Consider the following 15,531-nt stretch of genomic DNA (forward strand, 5'->3'; position numbering starts at 1 on the left):
TAATACTTTATAAAAGTAATACGTCATTTAATTAGTTTCGTTTTAGGCATATTTTAGTAGGTCTAAAAGATATGCTTGAGAACAACTCAAACAACGATCAAAATTTTCATGATTTTAATTGTTTGTAAAAGTACGTAATTTTGTGCTTTGTTATATTTTTAGGTCGTTCGTTCAATAGGTAAATAAATTATTGTTACTGATAATAAAATTTATTATAATTTTATATGCTATATATTTTATATTTTTGTCGAAACAAGTAATATCTGAAAGGGTTAACTTTATATCTGAAAATACGAGGATTAATTTTAACGTGTGAATTTTTTAAATAAAATTTTATTTGTATCACTGAAAAAAATAATTAACTTATCTACTACTATAATTATTATTATTTATTATAACTTAAATTTAAAAATACGCATTACAAAACACATTAAACAAAGTTATATCGGATTGTATTTAGAATATTACCGAGTGTGTAAAGAATTGTAAGCTAAATGATTCCTTTGTAAAAAAATTGTATACTTTAGAACATGCTTGACTCGAGCTGAAGTACGCATTTGGATATAGCACTATACAACGGTATCACATTTTAGACAAAGCCCAGCAGTTTATTATAACGCGAGGATAATATTATATTTACATTTTTAATCGACGATAATCTTCGTTCAATAAATTTTACTATTCTTGCTATGCTATAAATTACACATTACAAAAAGATGATGAGGTTTATGTTACGTCAAACTTTTTATAAGACTATAAATAATAATATAATCGTTTAAAAATTATCGTACTAAATTAGATGAATGTTTAGAATTTTTTAAATGTTTAAATATTGGTGTTATTTCCCACATGTTAGTGGTAAGAACGTTAGCGTGAAAAGAATTTACATTTTTGAAAATTAATTCTGAAAATAATACATGTATATTTCGAAGAAAAAAAAGCTCAGAAGAATAAAATATCATATTACAATTTATCCGATGGTGTCAAGTCTCTTCTCTTAATTACGTTCTCGTTTTCTGTAATTCGTCGATTTCGTAATTCGTGCTTGATAGCGTTTTATTATTTACATGCACAAATATGTTCTACACATTCTTAATAAGCTACTGATTGTGAGCTAAAGTTGCTCTATATAGATACGTATTTCTATTGGACACGTGGACTCTGTAGCCGTTTCGATACACAGCAATTACGAATGAACGAAGTACTAATACGTTAGTTTTGCTGTTGAATAATTTATACAGAATAAAGGTGTCTTAATTAAGAATACACCTATAAATTATAATTAGTGCAATACACTTTTCTTTTGCTTCTCTTAAGTTCTTTTTTAGGATTATAGATATTTTATAAATTCATTTGATTTTTAAATTTAAAGTATTCAAGCCGATCTTATCAATAATTTCTAAAGAAAATTATCTGAGGGGACATGTCGTTAGCAACGGAGGCATGGAAGTTAACGAAGTAGGTTCTCTTAAATTAAGTTTATGCAGTTCTTCGTCCGCTTTGTTATGTTTCAACTCTTGCTGAGTGTACAAGAATTTGTTCCACTCGTCGATTCTTGGATGTGCTAGATGCTATATTTACAGAAACACGTATATTTACAATTTTCAGCGTTGAAGAATAATTAGAAAGTGAATTAAACGATATATCGATAATCAAAGTAAAGTAAAGTAAAAGTAATATTACCTCGGCAACATCGTACACCCAAATCTTTCCAGTATCGTCACCAACGGTTACGTGTAAACCGCTCGGTGTCCATGAAACTCTGTTAAGAGCCGGAGAACCATTGATCACAATACTAGCGGTGGGTACTTCGGTATCTTGATTCAGATTCCATAAATCTAATCGTCCCGAATCATCTACCGCGGCAAACAGAGCTGGATGGGTCGGTGACCACGCAACGTCATAAACATAATCGCCATTGTGCTCGAAAGAATATAGAGGTTTGCTCTCCTTAAGACTCCAAAGCTTAATCGTCCAATCGATGGACGATGTTAAGAATAGATGTGAGAAATCTATTCCACCTTGTACAGCATGTGTGCTAATTCCTGTAACTGGTCCTTGATGACCTTCGTAAGAATCTAATACACCAGCTTTTGTACCATGACGACAAGCTATCGAACAAATACAGAGAGTTAGAACCGCTTGTAGGTTAATTATTAATTTACTTTCTTTTCGCGCAATTCGTTTACCGGAATATACAGTTCCTTCTTCGCTGCCTACAACGAAATTATTAACATCGCCATGGGGGAACGCCAAACAAGTGGCGGCAATTGCTTTCGATTGTTTAGTGTGAAGCTCCAATGTCTCTTGCGGTTGTGACAACATGTCTAAACTCCAGGAGCACAGTTTGCCATCGGTTGATATGCTGATCAAATTGTGCGCGTTTTGTGCCCCAACGACGTTTAGACAATATACAGGATGCTGAAGATAAGAACTGAGATATGTATATCGATCGTCGAAAGCAATCGTCGAAACAAGTCACGTTTATACCATATTGGATAAAATTTCATCCTTCATTTTGTATTATTTTGTATTATTTTAAATAAAGTTAAATAAATGCAATTAAATCATTATTATCATTAAACGTTAGGTGAGAAGTAGAAAGCTGGTGTTATTACAGGACGACGATATTAAAACAAAATTCATCTAGGCTGAAATTTCACCGATGATAGTAAAGTGACTTTTTATCAAACGACTTACAGTATGTGCGCTTGCTGATAGTGGAGTACGTTGAATAGGAGTTCTCTTTTGTACTCTATTGTCCCAGAGAACGATTTGTCCGGAATAAGTACCTCCTAAGATTAAATTAGGATGAAATCTTGCAAACGTGGTCGACATAACCGGAGACTGACAATGGAAAATAAATTCCGGTGTTGTTTTCTTAAACTTTGTGTTCCAGACCAAACACACCCCGTCGGGATCATTCGGAGTGTCATCGTTATTGTTATAGGAGGCTGCAAGAAGTTCCGGAAACTGAGGTGACCAATCCATCGAGGTCACGCAACGATTACGAGACCATCGATCGCAGAAGAACCATCGATTTAACCACAAACGCTGATGACTCTTTTCGTCCCTATAAAATTGACGAACCTTTTCGTGTATTAATCCTTATTTACCTTTATCTTATTTAACTTACTTAGGAAGAATTAGTGTACGATCGGTGTATACTAATAAGAATAATTAAATCCTAATGTTAAATAACATTTATCTTTACTCACATTCCATCTTCACCATCCATGGTACCGGTATAATCGCTATAAATATTAACGGATTCTCCTAATGCCCTTTCCACGATTCTACTAGTACGATCAAGGAATCGTTGAAAATCTTCAGATAATATAATCATTTGTTTCTCTTCTTCGCTGAGTTCTTGTACTATAAATTAGTATTTATATAATTAATTGTATAGTTTGATCGCAGTGAAAACTATTTCGATTACTTTCAAAGAAGATTCGGATACGAAAGGCTCTGTGTTGTATAATTTAAGACAAAAGAAGAATCACCTTCTTTAGGCTTTTCTTTTTCCTTTTCTTGCTCCACTTGCGTAACCGCTGGCTGCACTTCCTTAACCTGTGGTAAACCATGGGGAAGAATTCCAGGAGGAAGCTTGCTTTGGAAACCATCCATATGCGGCAAACTGTTCTCTTCGTCTTCGGCTTGGCCATCATCAAATGTCAAAACTGTGGTGAATAAGCTGGTTCCGCCACGAGTACCCTAACTTGGATATATCTATCTACCTCTGGCAAATGCCCTACTTTAAGAATTCGAATGCTCTACGTTGAAAAAAAAAAAGAAGAAAAAGATAGCTATACTATCTCGTAACGCTACATAATAAACGACATTGGCATCTCCTACAAGATATTCTACGTAAAATAATAATCGCAAGAACCTATCGCGTTAAAATCGCGAACTAGGACAGAAATGCATAAAAGTAAAGAGCAAAACCGCGATGCATTCGTATATTTGTGCAAGTTGTGCAACTCTTATATTGATTATTACGTTTAACTTTGAAATGTATTAGCTACCATGTAATTGAAACGTCACAAAAAATAAAATAAACTTTTTGCAAATAAAGAAACTGTGAAAGCGTCGAGTTTAAGGGATGCAACTCTCTTTCAAAAGTTTTCGTAAAAGCGTATAAAAGTTACATATGTGTGTACAAAAAATAATATAAGAATAATAACTGATTGAAAGATGAAAAATTATACAGATATTAGGACAGACGACTAGGTTGAATCACATGCATAGACATTAGTCACGTATGTATAAGAAGGTGGACTGCTTGTTGGTGGATTACGTAAATAAAAATCGGATTTTAATCTGAGATATTTTACGACTGACATGAAAATCATCCGAAAACATATCTCTCCACCCTTCGTTTTAGCATAAATGCAGATGAAATGGAAGAATGAGCCGAAGTAAATGAAAGATTGATCGATGATTTTTTAAGTGAAGTATACGTTACGTTATACTGTAGGTATATAAAACATCGATTCATAAATGCTTTCAATATCAGTACCCATTAACGAATAGAGCTCTCTTTTTTCTCGTCAACTTTTCAACATCGAAGATTATACAGAATCAAAAAATAAAAATACAAAAATTGTGATATGTTAACGCAACTTCCCAAGTCTCATGCAGCAGCTAGAGAATATGTAATTTTTATAAGAACAAAAAGAAAAAAAAAATATTTTAAAAAATTTTCTAATTCATATTTATACTTAACAAAAAAAAAAAAGAAAAAAAAAAGAGAAAAAAGATTGCCTAAGTGAGAAACGAAATGAAAATGATAATGATGATTTATTATATTGTACTTCGATCATGCGTAGTGAAATATGACGAATGATTGAACAAAACCATGAAATTGTATGTATGACATCTACGCATGCAGGACAAATGAAGCAAGTTTTTACAGTTATGAAACAAAACCATAGAAAACTACTTAACAATCTGATGATTTATCAAGCAAGTTCGAGTGTAATTTGATAGTACAAGTTCCCTCCTTTCAGTGCATACAAATACAATAACTGAATAGAAGAAAAAAAACGAACAAAAAATTATTGGTCGAATGCAATTTTGTGAAAATGAATATAATCCTTGTATCGGTGATATTAATTAGGTAGAGTGAATCGTCTCTAGAGAGGATTACCTACCTGTAAATTCGTCCTCCCATTCTAAACCAGGATTTAGATTGTACTCGTCTTGAAGGAGGGAAAAGAAAATGTCAATCAATCACGTGTTTTATCATGTTAGTTATGTTTGTATCTAATTTCACGTCTCTCATAGAAAATTATTGATGTATGCCACGAAAATATATTTACATATCATTCATGGATATAACAAAACCTGTTAATTATTCTCAAAGATAGCACGCGAAATATACGCTATAAATAGCCTATCGATTAATTTTGAATCCAATAGCATTTTGATCGAAAATAGTTACAATTACGTATAAGATCTATTCGTTAATGTTCTTCTCCTTTATCATGCAAGATACATCAACAATTAGCTAGAAAGATTGAAATGGTAATATTGGATTGGAGACGATAATATTAATTATAAATATATTTATATACATGCAAATAGTATAGTAATATACCCTATAAACATCATCATATTTGTTAACAAGATTACGCTCTAAAGGGATCGATAAATAATATAAAACGTTTTCTGATCTATACCTATTATATACTTTTAAATTTGATTTTCTAACAAAATTCGTCATCTTCGCAATATATACATACTAAATTAATAAATCCATTTCTTATAACATTTTTTTCTAACATTAATTTTTGCAAATTATATCAATGATACACGTACATCTTACGAAATTCCAATCCCTTTAGGCTTTTCAACAAACTTCAGTTAAAAATCATCATATATATGTATACTGTAATCTCTTTATTCATTTACAACTACGTCGCTAATTTAACGATCTAAGGGAGTAGTAATTTTTTTAATAAATCGGTTCCATCGTAAAACACAATATTAGAAAATTTGGGAGATAAGTTTTTGTAGAAAAAAAAAAAAAAAATAAATAAATAAATAAAGAAAGAAGAAAATTGAAATATTTTAACATAATAGACTGACATCTCCGACTATTAATGTACATGAATGAATTCACCATATTCCAATCCGTTTGAAAGATATGAAATAAAAATAGCTTTTATTAAATTAAAAGTATTATCACAAAGTTTAAATAATACGAAGAGACGTTTTATCGGAAGAGAAATATTAATAACATTTGAAATACGTATTATTTTCACAAAATGTATTTCTATGTGAACAAACAATTTCTAATTTTTGCTAATTCAATGAACTTTCTTGCTATATCATTTTCACAAAAAACGAAACCGTGCTGTTAAAAAGCAACATCTGCAAATCGAACTTTTGCGACACTAAAAGCTCAAGCCACAGAACTCGTTGCTGTGTGTTCTTTTCTTCTATTTAAAAAAAGAAAACTTTGTTTGTACAATATTTACCAACTCTAACACCATGATACCCGCTCCCATGTTAGTATACTGTAGTAACCCAAGTAACTACGAGAACTATAATCGTGAAATCGCGCCGAGAACTCTGGAAGGTGCGTTAAGTTGTGACAAGATTTGTCAATGGATATTCATACAATAAAGTATTTTTTATTTCAGACAATCCCAGTTTCAAACAATATCGAATAATTCGATAAATTATTTAAATGTACTCTTTATTATAAAATCTTATCAAATATCAGAATGTTAAAACATCTATAGTTTACTTTATAAACTTTTATAGTGCGAACAATTTTTATTAATGAAAAAATTGCCAAGGATTACATAATACAGTGATCGGTCGTATCACTTTTATAAAGTTTTATCAGCAAATATGATTTTATTCTGTAAGAATTACTCTATACTATAATTATGTTATAATTCGAGAAATATTTCGATTAATAGAAAAGATATCATTAAGCGTAATAGAAATATAAATAAAGTACAAAATTTAAATTTTTTATGATAGAATTTTTTAACTCTGTCTGTAAATGGATAGTTGAGTACTCCAAAGGTAGTCTACAAATTTTCAAAGTATATTTATTTAATGCTAACGAATATAAAGGCTAAATATTTTTACTATGTATTTAAAGTATCGGAAACATGGAATTACATTTTGCAATTCAACTTCTGTACAATAGTCTTTTGTATGTGTTCTGTACATTGTGTTTTGCATATAAATTGGTTTCCAATTTTTAACAAGTATTTAGTATTATTATACTTCGAATTGTAAAATTTATACATTTATGCGTGTTTATTTCTTCTCATTTAAGTATCTATAATGCATGCTTTCATAAATGTATAAATGTTAAAATATTTCCGTTTCAGAATCGGGATGTCAGATAAATTCTAAAAAAAAAAAAAAAAAAAAAAAAAAGATGATAAATACAGAAATTAAAGATAGAATACACCAATAAAAAAAAAAAATATTGATATAAGAAGTAAAAGAGCCAAAAAGTCCAAAGCAAGATATAAGGTAGCAAAGATATTCTAGATTCTGGGTGGAGAGTCATTTTGTATGTCTACAATACTGATAAATTTTATCCAAATATAGCTCACTTTGCTATTAAACTTTTACATGAATACTTGAGCTGAAGAGAAAGGTAGAAAGAAAGAGGCAGAGAAAGAGAGAGAGAGAGAGAAAGAGCGAGAGAGAGAGAGAGAGTGCATTCTCTAGCTTACTAGCTAATCCATGTAATGGTTCTCTTACCTTTAAAATTTATTATAATTTAAAAAATTTAGATTTTCGCATATGGAATTCATCTTTTACATATCTATTTCGTCCTAATGCTTTAAATTTGTATCTCGTTTACACTTTACATATTGTCAATTCTAAGAGAATAAATGGAATATATCTAAACCTAAATCTGAACCTAAAACTTGTTGAAAACCAAGAGAAATCATAACTTACCGTAATAGTCGAATGCATGAGCTGAGAAGAGGAGGGAAAAAAATTGCACTTAGTTACAATCTTTTAAGAATGCACTACACTAATAGCACCTCTCTACACTCAGACTATAAGCATTTTAAGAGAAAAAAGTTTCAATAATAAAATATCTAGAAAAAATCAAATAAAAAGAAAACAATATACGATACTTTTGGGCCAAATGTTTATAATTGGATTTGGAATAAACAATATGTTTCATTCTTACTAACTTATTTCAAAGCATTTATAGCATTTTTTCTTATTAAAATTTATATTGCACGTGCTCGGTAAAAATATATTTGCCTTTATAAAAATAAGTTATTTCTTATAATCGTTTGTTAGATACTAAATAGAACTGAAGTTTTAATCGTACTAAGGAAAAAAAGAGAAAAAGAAAAAACAAAAAAAGAATTTTATACGCTGAATGTAGTTAGGTGGGTATAGATTTGTAAATTCTTATATTGTGCTGTGCTGCAGTTCCTACACGTAAGAGGAAACATACATATTCAATACTTCTTGCATTATTGAAGTACGATTCAAACAGTATAATTTCAATCTTTGTCGTAATTCAACACCTCTTAAATTTTGTACTGACTATGTTTAACAAGAAGTTATAAAACATTTCTTATCGAATGTGACTACCAATGGATGCTTTTAATAAGCAATATTCAATATCTCACTTACATTCCTTGTCACACTTATTTTCACCCCCCTAAGTTTCTCAGAAATAAATTTTGCTATAAATTGTTCAAAATAAAAGTTTTGTTAGAGTACTGGATAAGTTTATAATGCACTACATTTTGCACGCTATAATAGATAAAAAACAATAGACATGACATACAAACATTTTTGAACATAATATCCCTTTTTAAGTACTAAACAAAATACTAAGTAACTGGATTTCTAATATGTTATAATAATTGTTACAATTAAAACAGTGTTGCTTTCTACGAATATTCATATTCACAAATTATTAAAGCATCAACAATAATCATCTATCTGTTTGCTATAATAAATTTAATGCTAGCACACATGAGTCAAAGTATACTAACTTATTGTTGTAATAAACTTTAAATTTTCCCAACAAACAGGACGCCTAATGTTAATATATTGTATAACTTTAATAGACTGTTAGTATATTATTAAATTAAATTATATAAAGCATGTTAGAAGCCTATTTATGCAAACAAGTGGACGTTGTATATGGTAGTGATAGATAAAATATATATATTATAATTGTATAATGTTAGGAAACCAAAATTTTTAATATTCTTCAAAAATTCCTTTCTTCTACTTAATACAGCTGAAAATATTTTTACTTAACTCAACTTTACTCTCTATTGTACTCAATTCAGAGATTAAAATGGGAAATTTCTAAATTCCTAATATTTCAATACATCTATATATCTTGTATATCTATCTCCATATACAATATTTGTAAATTAACTGAGATTGTAGAATCAATCAAACATAATCATCGTTCAGAAGCAATTCTGATAATATTCGATAATACACAGAAATACAAATAGAAAAGTTGATAAAAGTTAATATAAATAGAAACTATTGTCAGTTTTGATTCTACACTCCTCTGTTGCAAATATAGATATCTGTGTATCTACCTCTATTATATATTGTTGTACAACAATTATAGGAAAGGTAATAAAAAGAAGACAGAACATACATAGGTAGTTTGGTGCAGACCCACCTTTCCTGGGACGCCACCAGTCAGTCTCAAAGTAGCCTGCGGAGTAAGAGTGAGTTGGTGTTGTTGTTGAACAGGAGGAGTAGATGGTGTATGCAGAAGAAGATGCGGACAGTCCTTATGTCCAACACCAGTTGATTTGACCGTTTGTATCGCAAGACAATGGAATACGCGTATATTTAATAATGCCGCAAGTTCAGTTAGGTAACGGGACACGCATGTAACACGTAATATATCCCACATTTTTATACCAAATATTTTTCTGAAGTTTAACAATCATAAATAAAATAATATTTTATTATTAGAAACATTAATGAAGTAAACTTTATAACAAAAAATATATTTCAATGAATTATTATGTTTTATTTTAAGAATGATATATTCAAAAATATTACCGTTTAGTATTTAAATAATTCAAAAAATTTGTAGTAAAGTAGGTGGTATAAGAAATGGAATTATTAAAGAACCCCAACTTTTCGACAGTTTTGATAAATGTTTATATAATTAAGAAGAAAATTCCAAGATAAATAAAAAATTAAGAATCATAACCAACTGAAATTGCGGTTTAATAAAACGAAAGTGAAAATAAAAAAAGGAAATAGTTTCCATCACCAAGAAAAATAATATTTGTTTCCATAACCCGATTTTGTTAAGTGTTATCCATTTCTACTAATAATTCTTCTACAAAGTATGTAAAAGTGTACAAATAAAAACATTACAACATCCGCTATGTAATTGTTAGAATACCCTTACATAATATACTTGAATATCACGATAGACTTATTATTTCCTCAATAACATTAAATTTACATTAAAAGCACAATCTTCTTCGTTATTATTCTTATGAATGGTAAGAAAAAAACATTATTGAAGATAAAAGAATTCACTTGTTAATATATGCAAAAACTGTTCAAGCAGATATCTTATATTCATGATTATAGTTATTCTTTTTTAAATGTTGAAAACTGCTGGAAACTTAGTTCAACAAAAGCTAATACACACAATAAAAAAATAAATAAATAAAATACCAATATCGCTACAAATATGTGACATGCTATTTTTAAGTATGAACAAACTTTAAGAATATGTAAGTTTCCTCATTAGTTAAAATTAATCATAAAATACAACATAAATGAGTAAACCAATTCTCATTATTATCACAGTAAAATCAAAAATAAAATAATGTGACTGGTTGTGTGTTATTACACAATGTATGTATTATTACATCTGGCTATGGTATTAGGTACCTATTAATATTGTCAGTAATGGCATATATGTTTTAAAAATATACATTCTTATATACACCACCCACTTTACCATATTCAACCATATATAGGCATATGTGAAAGTGATAGCATTTTTCAAAGTACTAAAAAGGTATCAAAAATTTTATAATCCTTTGTATTCTTCTGTAAATATAATTCATAAATTTAGATATTTAATATCTTTTAATTTTCAAAATTCAACTATAATGATTTTCAATCTTTAATAATGCATAGAGGAAAACAAGCTACAAGTTAGTATGAAAAAATTATCCTTATTTACAAAAATCTTATTGTGTAAGATTTTTTCTACTAACTTTACTAACTTTACCTACTATACCAACTAACAAATATATATTGATTTGAAATTATTGATGAATATACCGATCCAATCAAAATATTGGTTGCAGAATAGCTAATTTCTTATAGAAAAACATTTTTATAAAAGTATTTGCTTTCTTAGAACACAAACGGATTGAAAATTCAACTGAAATCAGGTAATTGATCTGCACTTATCATTGTATAATTCACTATCTTTACCTACGCCTAAATATTATGAGACCAAAATAATTCTAATTCTTATTGTTATTTTACAAGCTTGATAATGTTCTTACTTGTGTCATCGGATTACATCTATTCATCAATGCATCAAACTATAGTAATAGAGAATTTTATTGAACTATAATAATTGTAAAGATATATTAAATGTTTTATATCGTGAATAAATGTAATCATACGTGATTGAGTAACTACTAAAAGTTAATTTTTTTCTACTAAAAGCTGTGCGAAAAATTTTTTATATAAAGATCTACTCCTTTTGTAATTCAACTACTAATTTTCTTTGGGTTTTAATTCTTTACTATGAAGAAATATAAATTTACATTTAAATGAATCTATTATGAAATTAACAATTTTAGAATACAAAGGATTAACAATCTATGCAATAAATAAATAAATATATAAATGTGACTAAATAAAAAATATATAATAATAACATATATTTCATTATAATTAACTCATTCTTTATAAACGTCAAAAAGATTATATTTTCTTATACTCGTGTGATATTTTAATTCGATTAATGTAACATTAGCGTAACACAAATATTAAAATGTTTTAAACGATTATATATAGTTCTAAATTCACAATTAAGAGCAACAAAGAAGTGCAATTATTTAAAAATTGAATATAGTGACTCACCGTCGTGAGATGTGTGCGATGTTTGAATAGTTTGTGTTTGTTTGGTATAAACAACTGGTTCTTTTGGAGGAATATTAGTATGTGCCACAGAAACAATCGTTAGTTCCCGATTCTTCTTCCTGGCACTGCTGCTATCAAAAAAAATGACAGAAATTAAATAATCCAAATATATCTTTATATAAAATATATGAAGAACTATCCAATATAATATAAATACCTCTGAGCAGAATTTATACTGGATGGCTGTAAACTAGCATCAGGAGTAGCATTAGCACTTTGTTCCGGAGTCAAAGAATTCATACTAGATAAACTGGATAAGACATCTACGAACAAAATAAATTGTGTCAAAGTAATATGTATGAAACTAAAATAAACATAACATTAAAATTTAATTATTTACCTGACACTGGTGCTACACCCAAGGATGAAAGCATAGCATCTAGTTCTTTCCGATGATCTTTATCCGTTCCTGCAGCACGAACCGTAGCTTCCTCGACCTTTAATACAAAATTTTAAGAGCTACATAAACACGTAAAATGCTTAAGAACATTAAATTTAAATAAAAATTTCTTACATCTTTCTGTTCTTTTTCTCTTCTACGTCTTTCCTTTTCTTCTCTAATAGCCTGAAGTTTGGCTTTTTTTCTTTCAAGTTCTGCTTTCCTGTCAGACATCATTGTGCTACTTTCTTAACGCCTAAACAATATTCGACAATAAAAACATTAATAAAAGACTTTGAGACTATACGAAGGGATTTTGATCATTATTAGAATTATAAAATCTTTGACAGGTTTCACGAAATTTATTAACGGAACTTCAACCGGATTTACTGCGATTATTGATTTCTGTTCTGTGACGTCAGTTTTAGGTCAATTTTTGTCCCGTGATAAATGTATATATAAATAATAAATATTCGCAGATATGAAAAAACAAACGATTTAAAAATTGAGAAATGTGGTATAGATATGAGTAACACAATAATTAATATTCATGTTACAACGTTCTGCACTGAATTCAACGAAGAATGTCCATCTGTCATGTAATAATATTTACGCAATGAATTAATTCGAAACTTTCCATTTTAGTTAGAAAAACGTAGAAAACATTCACCTTTTATCGTGCAACGTATTTCACAGGTACGAATGCCAAAAATGATTGTAGTTTCAACTTCTACATCATCTAATCGACCCGCCCGACATGCAAACCTTTTGCATTGCAACAACAGCACCACGGTATCAATGTTTGGTACTAAGTACTAACGGAATCCTCGATACGATTTCCTGCATGTCCATATATGTAATTTGTAAATGTTTTCGATAGATGGCAGTAAAGAGATCTTCTATGAGTCACTATATATATGTATTTGTATTTTATAAAATTATTCTTGTATTTAGCAAGAAAAAATGAACGTTAATGTTGAGATACATATACACATATATTTGCAAGTAATACGTTGTCAATAATTTCTTCAAAAAGTCCAAAATTATTTTTTCACAATTTACAAAAAAGACCACGAATTGCAGATAAAGATTTCATAAACATTTTTTCTAAATTAAGCATAGTAGTTTTAAAGTTGTTGTAATATAATCGAAAATCTTGTTACACAAATAGAATCAACATTTCTTAAATTAGAAATACGTATGCACACATGTACTATGTGCATTATGTATATCATGTACAATGTATACATTTGATTTTACGATTCATATTGCTCTTTGCGCACTCTTGCGGTAGGAATAGAATCAAAGTATTTTACGAGTTTAATTTGAACGCGTCGTGTGTGTGTGTATTCAAAATAGTGATCGTTTTTCTTTTTTTCCCTCATTTAACGAAGTTTTCATTAGGCATCATAAGCAAGTAAGTGTCATTGATGTACTTTTAATACATTAATCGATACAGTAGAGTACTTTGTAGACTATTCTCTACAAAAAAGTATTAACCTATTTATGTCGAAAAACTATTAGTTTAGTAGATAGATTAACTTCAATTTGTCAAATTCAGCGCATAAAAGACAAGAAAACGTAAACATACGTAAACGTAAACATAAGAATACTGCTCTGCGCTTTTTCCTCTTTTTCATACGTTAAATTTCATATATATCTACGTATATGTTATATTACATATAAATAAATATATACAAGTATATGTTGTAATATATGAGCATTGAATATAGGCGCCAAATTCAAATATTGAACGGTATATAAATAATTTTTGCCATTTTATAAATAATTCTAACTATCGAATATGCACTGAATCGATAAAGTAAAGTTTTTAAATAGTATTTTTAAGTACTATACTTGATGGATACTATAATATGTATATTATGTATATATATACTTGATGAGAATGAAACAAAAATTTGAATGTACAATGTATGATGCACATGTATGTGATGTAAAATGTTAAATCATATATTAATATTAATTTATACTTATTTTAAATGTTTCTATAATTCGATTATTGTCGCAATATTAGTAATATTATCTTATACAGGATATTTCGATACGGGTAATACAATCGGATATGGGTGAATTTCTTATGAAAAAATAGTTCGAAATTACAAAATAGCGACTCTTTATTTGCTGCTTGATTTTTGAGAAAAGTAAATTTGAATTTCCCGTAAAAAATTCCTCTTACTCCTAGAATTCCTACAATAAATATCCGTAAGAATCGATTCTGGAACTGTTTTGGAACCGACCTACAATCAAAAAAATAATCCACCGAGATAGAAAGATCCCTCGTAGCAATTATCCAAAATAAAGTTTAAACGCAACTGTTTAAAACACCAAAGTCAATATCAAAACTATTTTCACACACAATCCCCTATTTTTTATATTTCATAAAAAGATTGGGAATAAAGAATCATGTTTTTTACAAATTTACTACGTTAGGAATTTACTACGTTAGTTGGTCTGTGCCAATACCGTCGTTCATCGCTATGTGTATCTTCTTATTCGATATAATAAACTGTCTCGCGAATATCACCTGGCGAGACAAAATTCAACGGCTCATGATTTATCGTAAGACACGAAAAAAGAAAAAGAAACAAATAAAAAGTACATATTCGATATCACCAAAAGTTGAGCTGCTTAAAGAATCGCATGCATATTCCTTTTTGCAAAAGCGTGAAAGTCGAAGATTAACTCGGTAAGAAGTTCCGTAATGTACTCGACGTTACAAAGCAATTGCTATTCCGAGGAAATAGCGTAGTAGCGGAAAGGGAAAGAAAAGGGTAAGGGAGAAGGTTGATCATGGAGAGTTAGTTGGGTAGCATTGAGACACACGATCAAAGAAGTTTTCTAAATTCAGCCGCGAAATTAGCTTGACACTAATTTCACAAGGAAGCACGGGCAAGGCTAAGAAACCAAGAAAAAGATTGGCCAAGGGGGAGGCCATAGCTCGCGTGATGCTTCAT

General features: G+C 29.3%; 1 protein-coding gene across 30 annotated transcripts; it reads right to left on the reverse strand.

Annotated features, from left to right (window-relative positions):
- Positions 1–582: 582 nt before the first annotated feature.
- LOC100648066 (cytoplasmic dynein 1 intermediate chain) lies at positions 583–13,380 on the reverse strand. Of its 30 annotated transcripts, none has more exons than XM_048410808.1 (14): positions 13,227–13,380; positions 12,692–12,812; positions 12,518–12,614; positions 12,335–12,440; positions 12,118–12,245; positions 9,635–9,694; positions 7,939–7,959; positions 5,154–5,201; positions 3,504–3,680; positions 3,219–3,375; positions 2,701–3,073; positions 2,190–2,421; positions 1,684–2,111; positions 583–1,571 (listed from the first exon to the last, which is right to left on the reverse strand). In XM_048410808.1, the coding sequence occupies exons 2-14, from the start codon at positions 12,791–12,793 to the stop codon at positions 1,410–1,412; spliced, it is 2,091 nt and encodes a 696-aa protein (XP_048266765.1). In that variant the 5' UTR covers positions 12,794–12,812; positions 13,227–13,380; the 3' UTR covers positions 583–1,409. The 30 variants fall into 30 exon arrangements, with proteins under 30 accessions (XP_048266765.1, XP_012170080.1, XP_012170101.1 ...); XM_012314690.2 differs by having other exon boundaries at positions 9,635–9,772; XM_012314711.2 differs by having other exon boundaries at positions 3,504–3,656; positions 9,659–9,694; positions 12,118–12,248.
- Between the last annotated feature and the right edge of the window lie 2,151 nt (positions 13,381–15,531).

The sequence above is a fragment of the Bombus terrestris genome, chromosome 12 (assembly GCF_910591885.1).
Source record: "Bombus terrestris chromosome 12, iyBomTerr1.2, whole genome shotgun sequence".
Classification (NCBI taxonomy): Eukaryota; Metazoa; Arthropoda; class Insecta; order Hymenoptera; family Apidae; genus Bombus; species Bombus terrestris.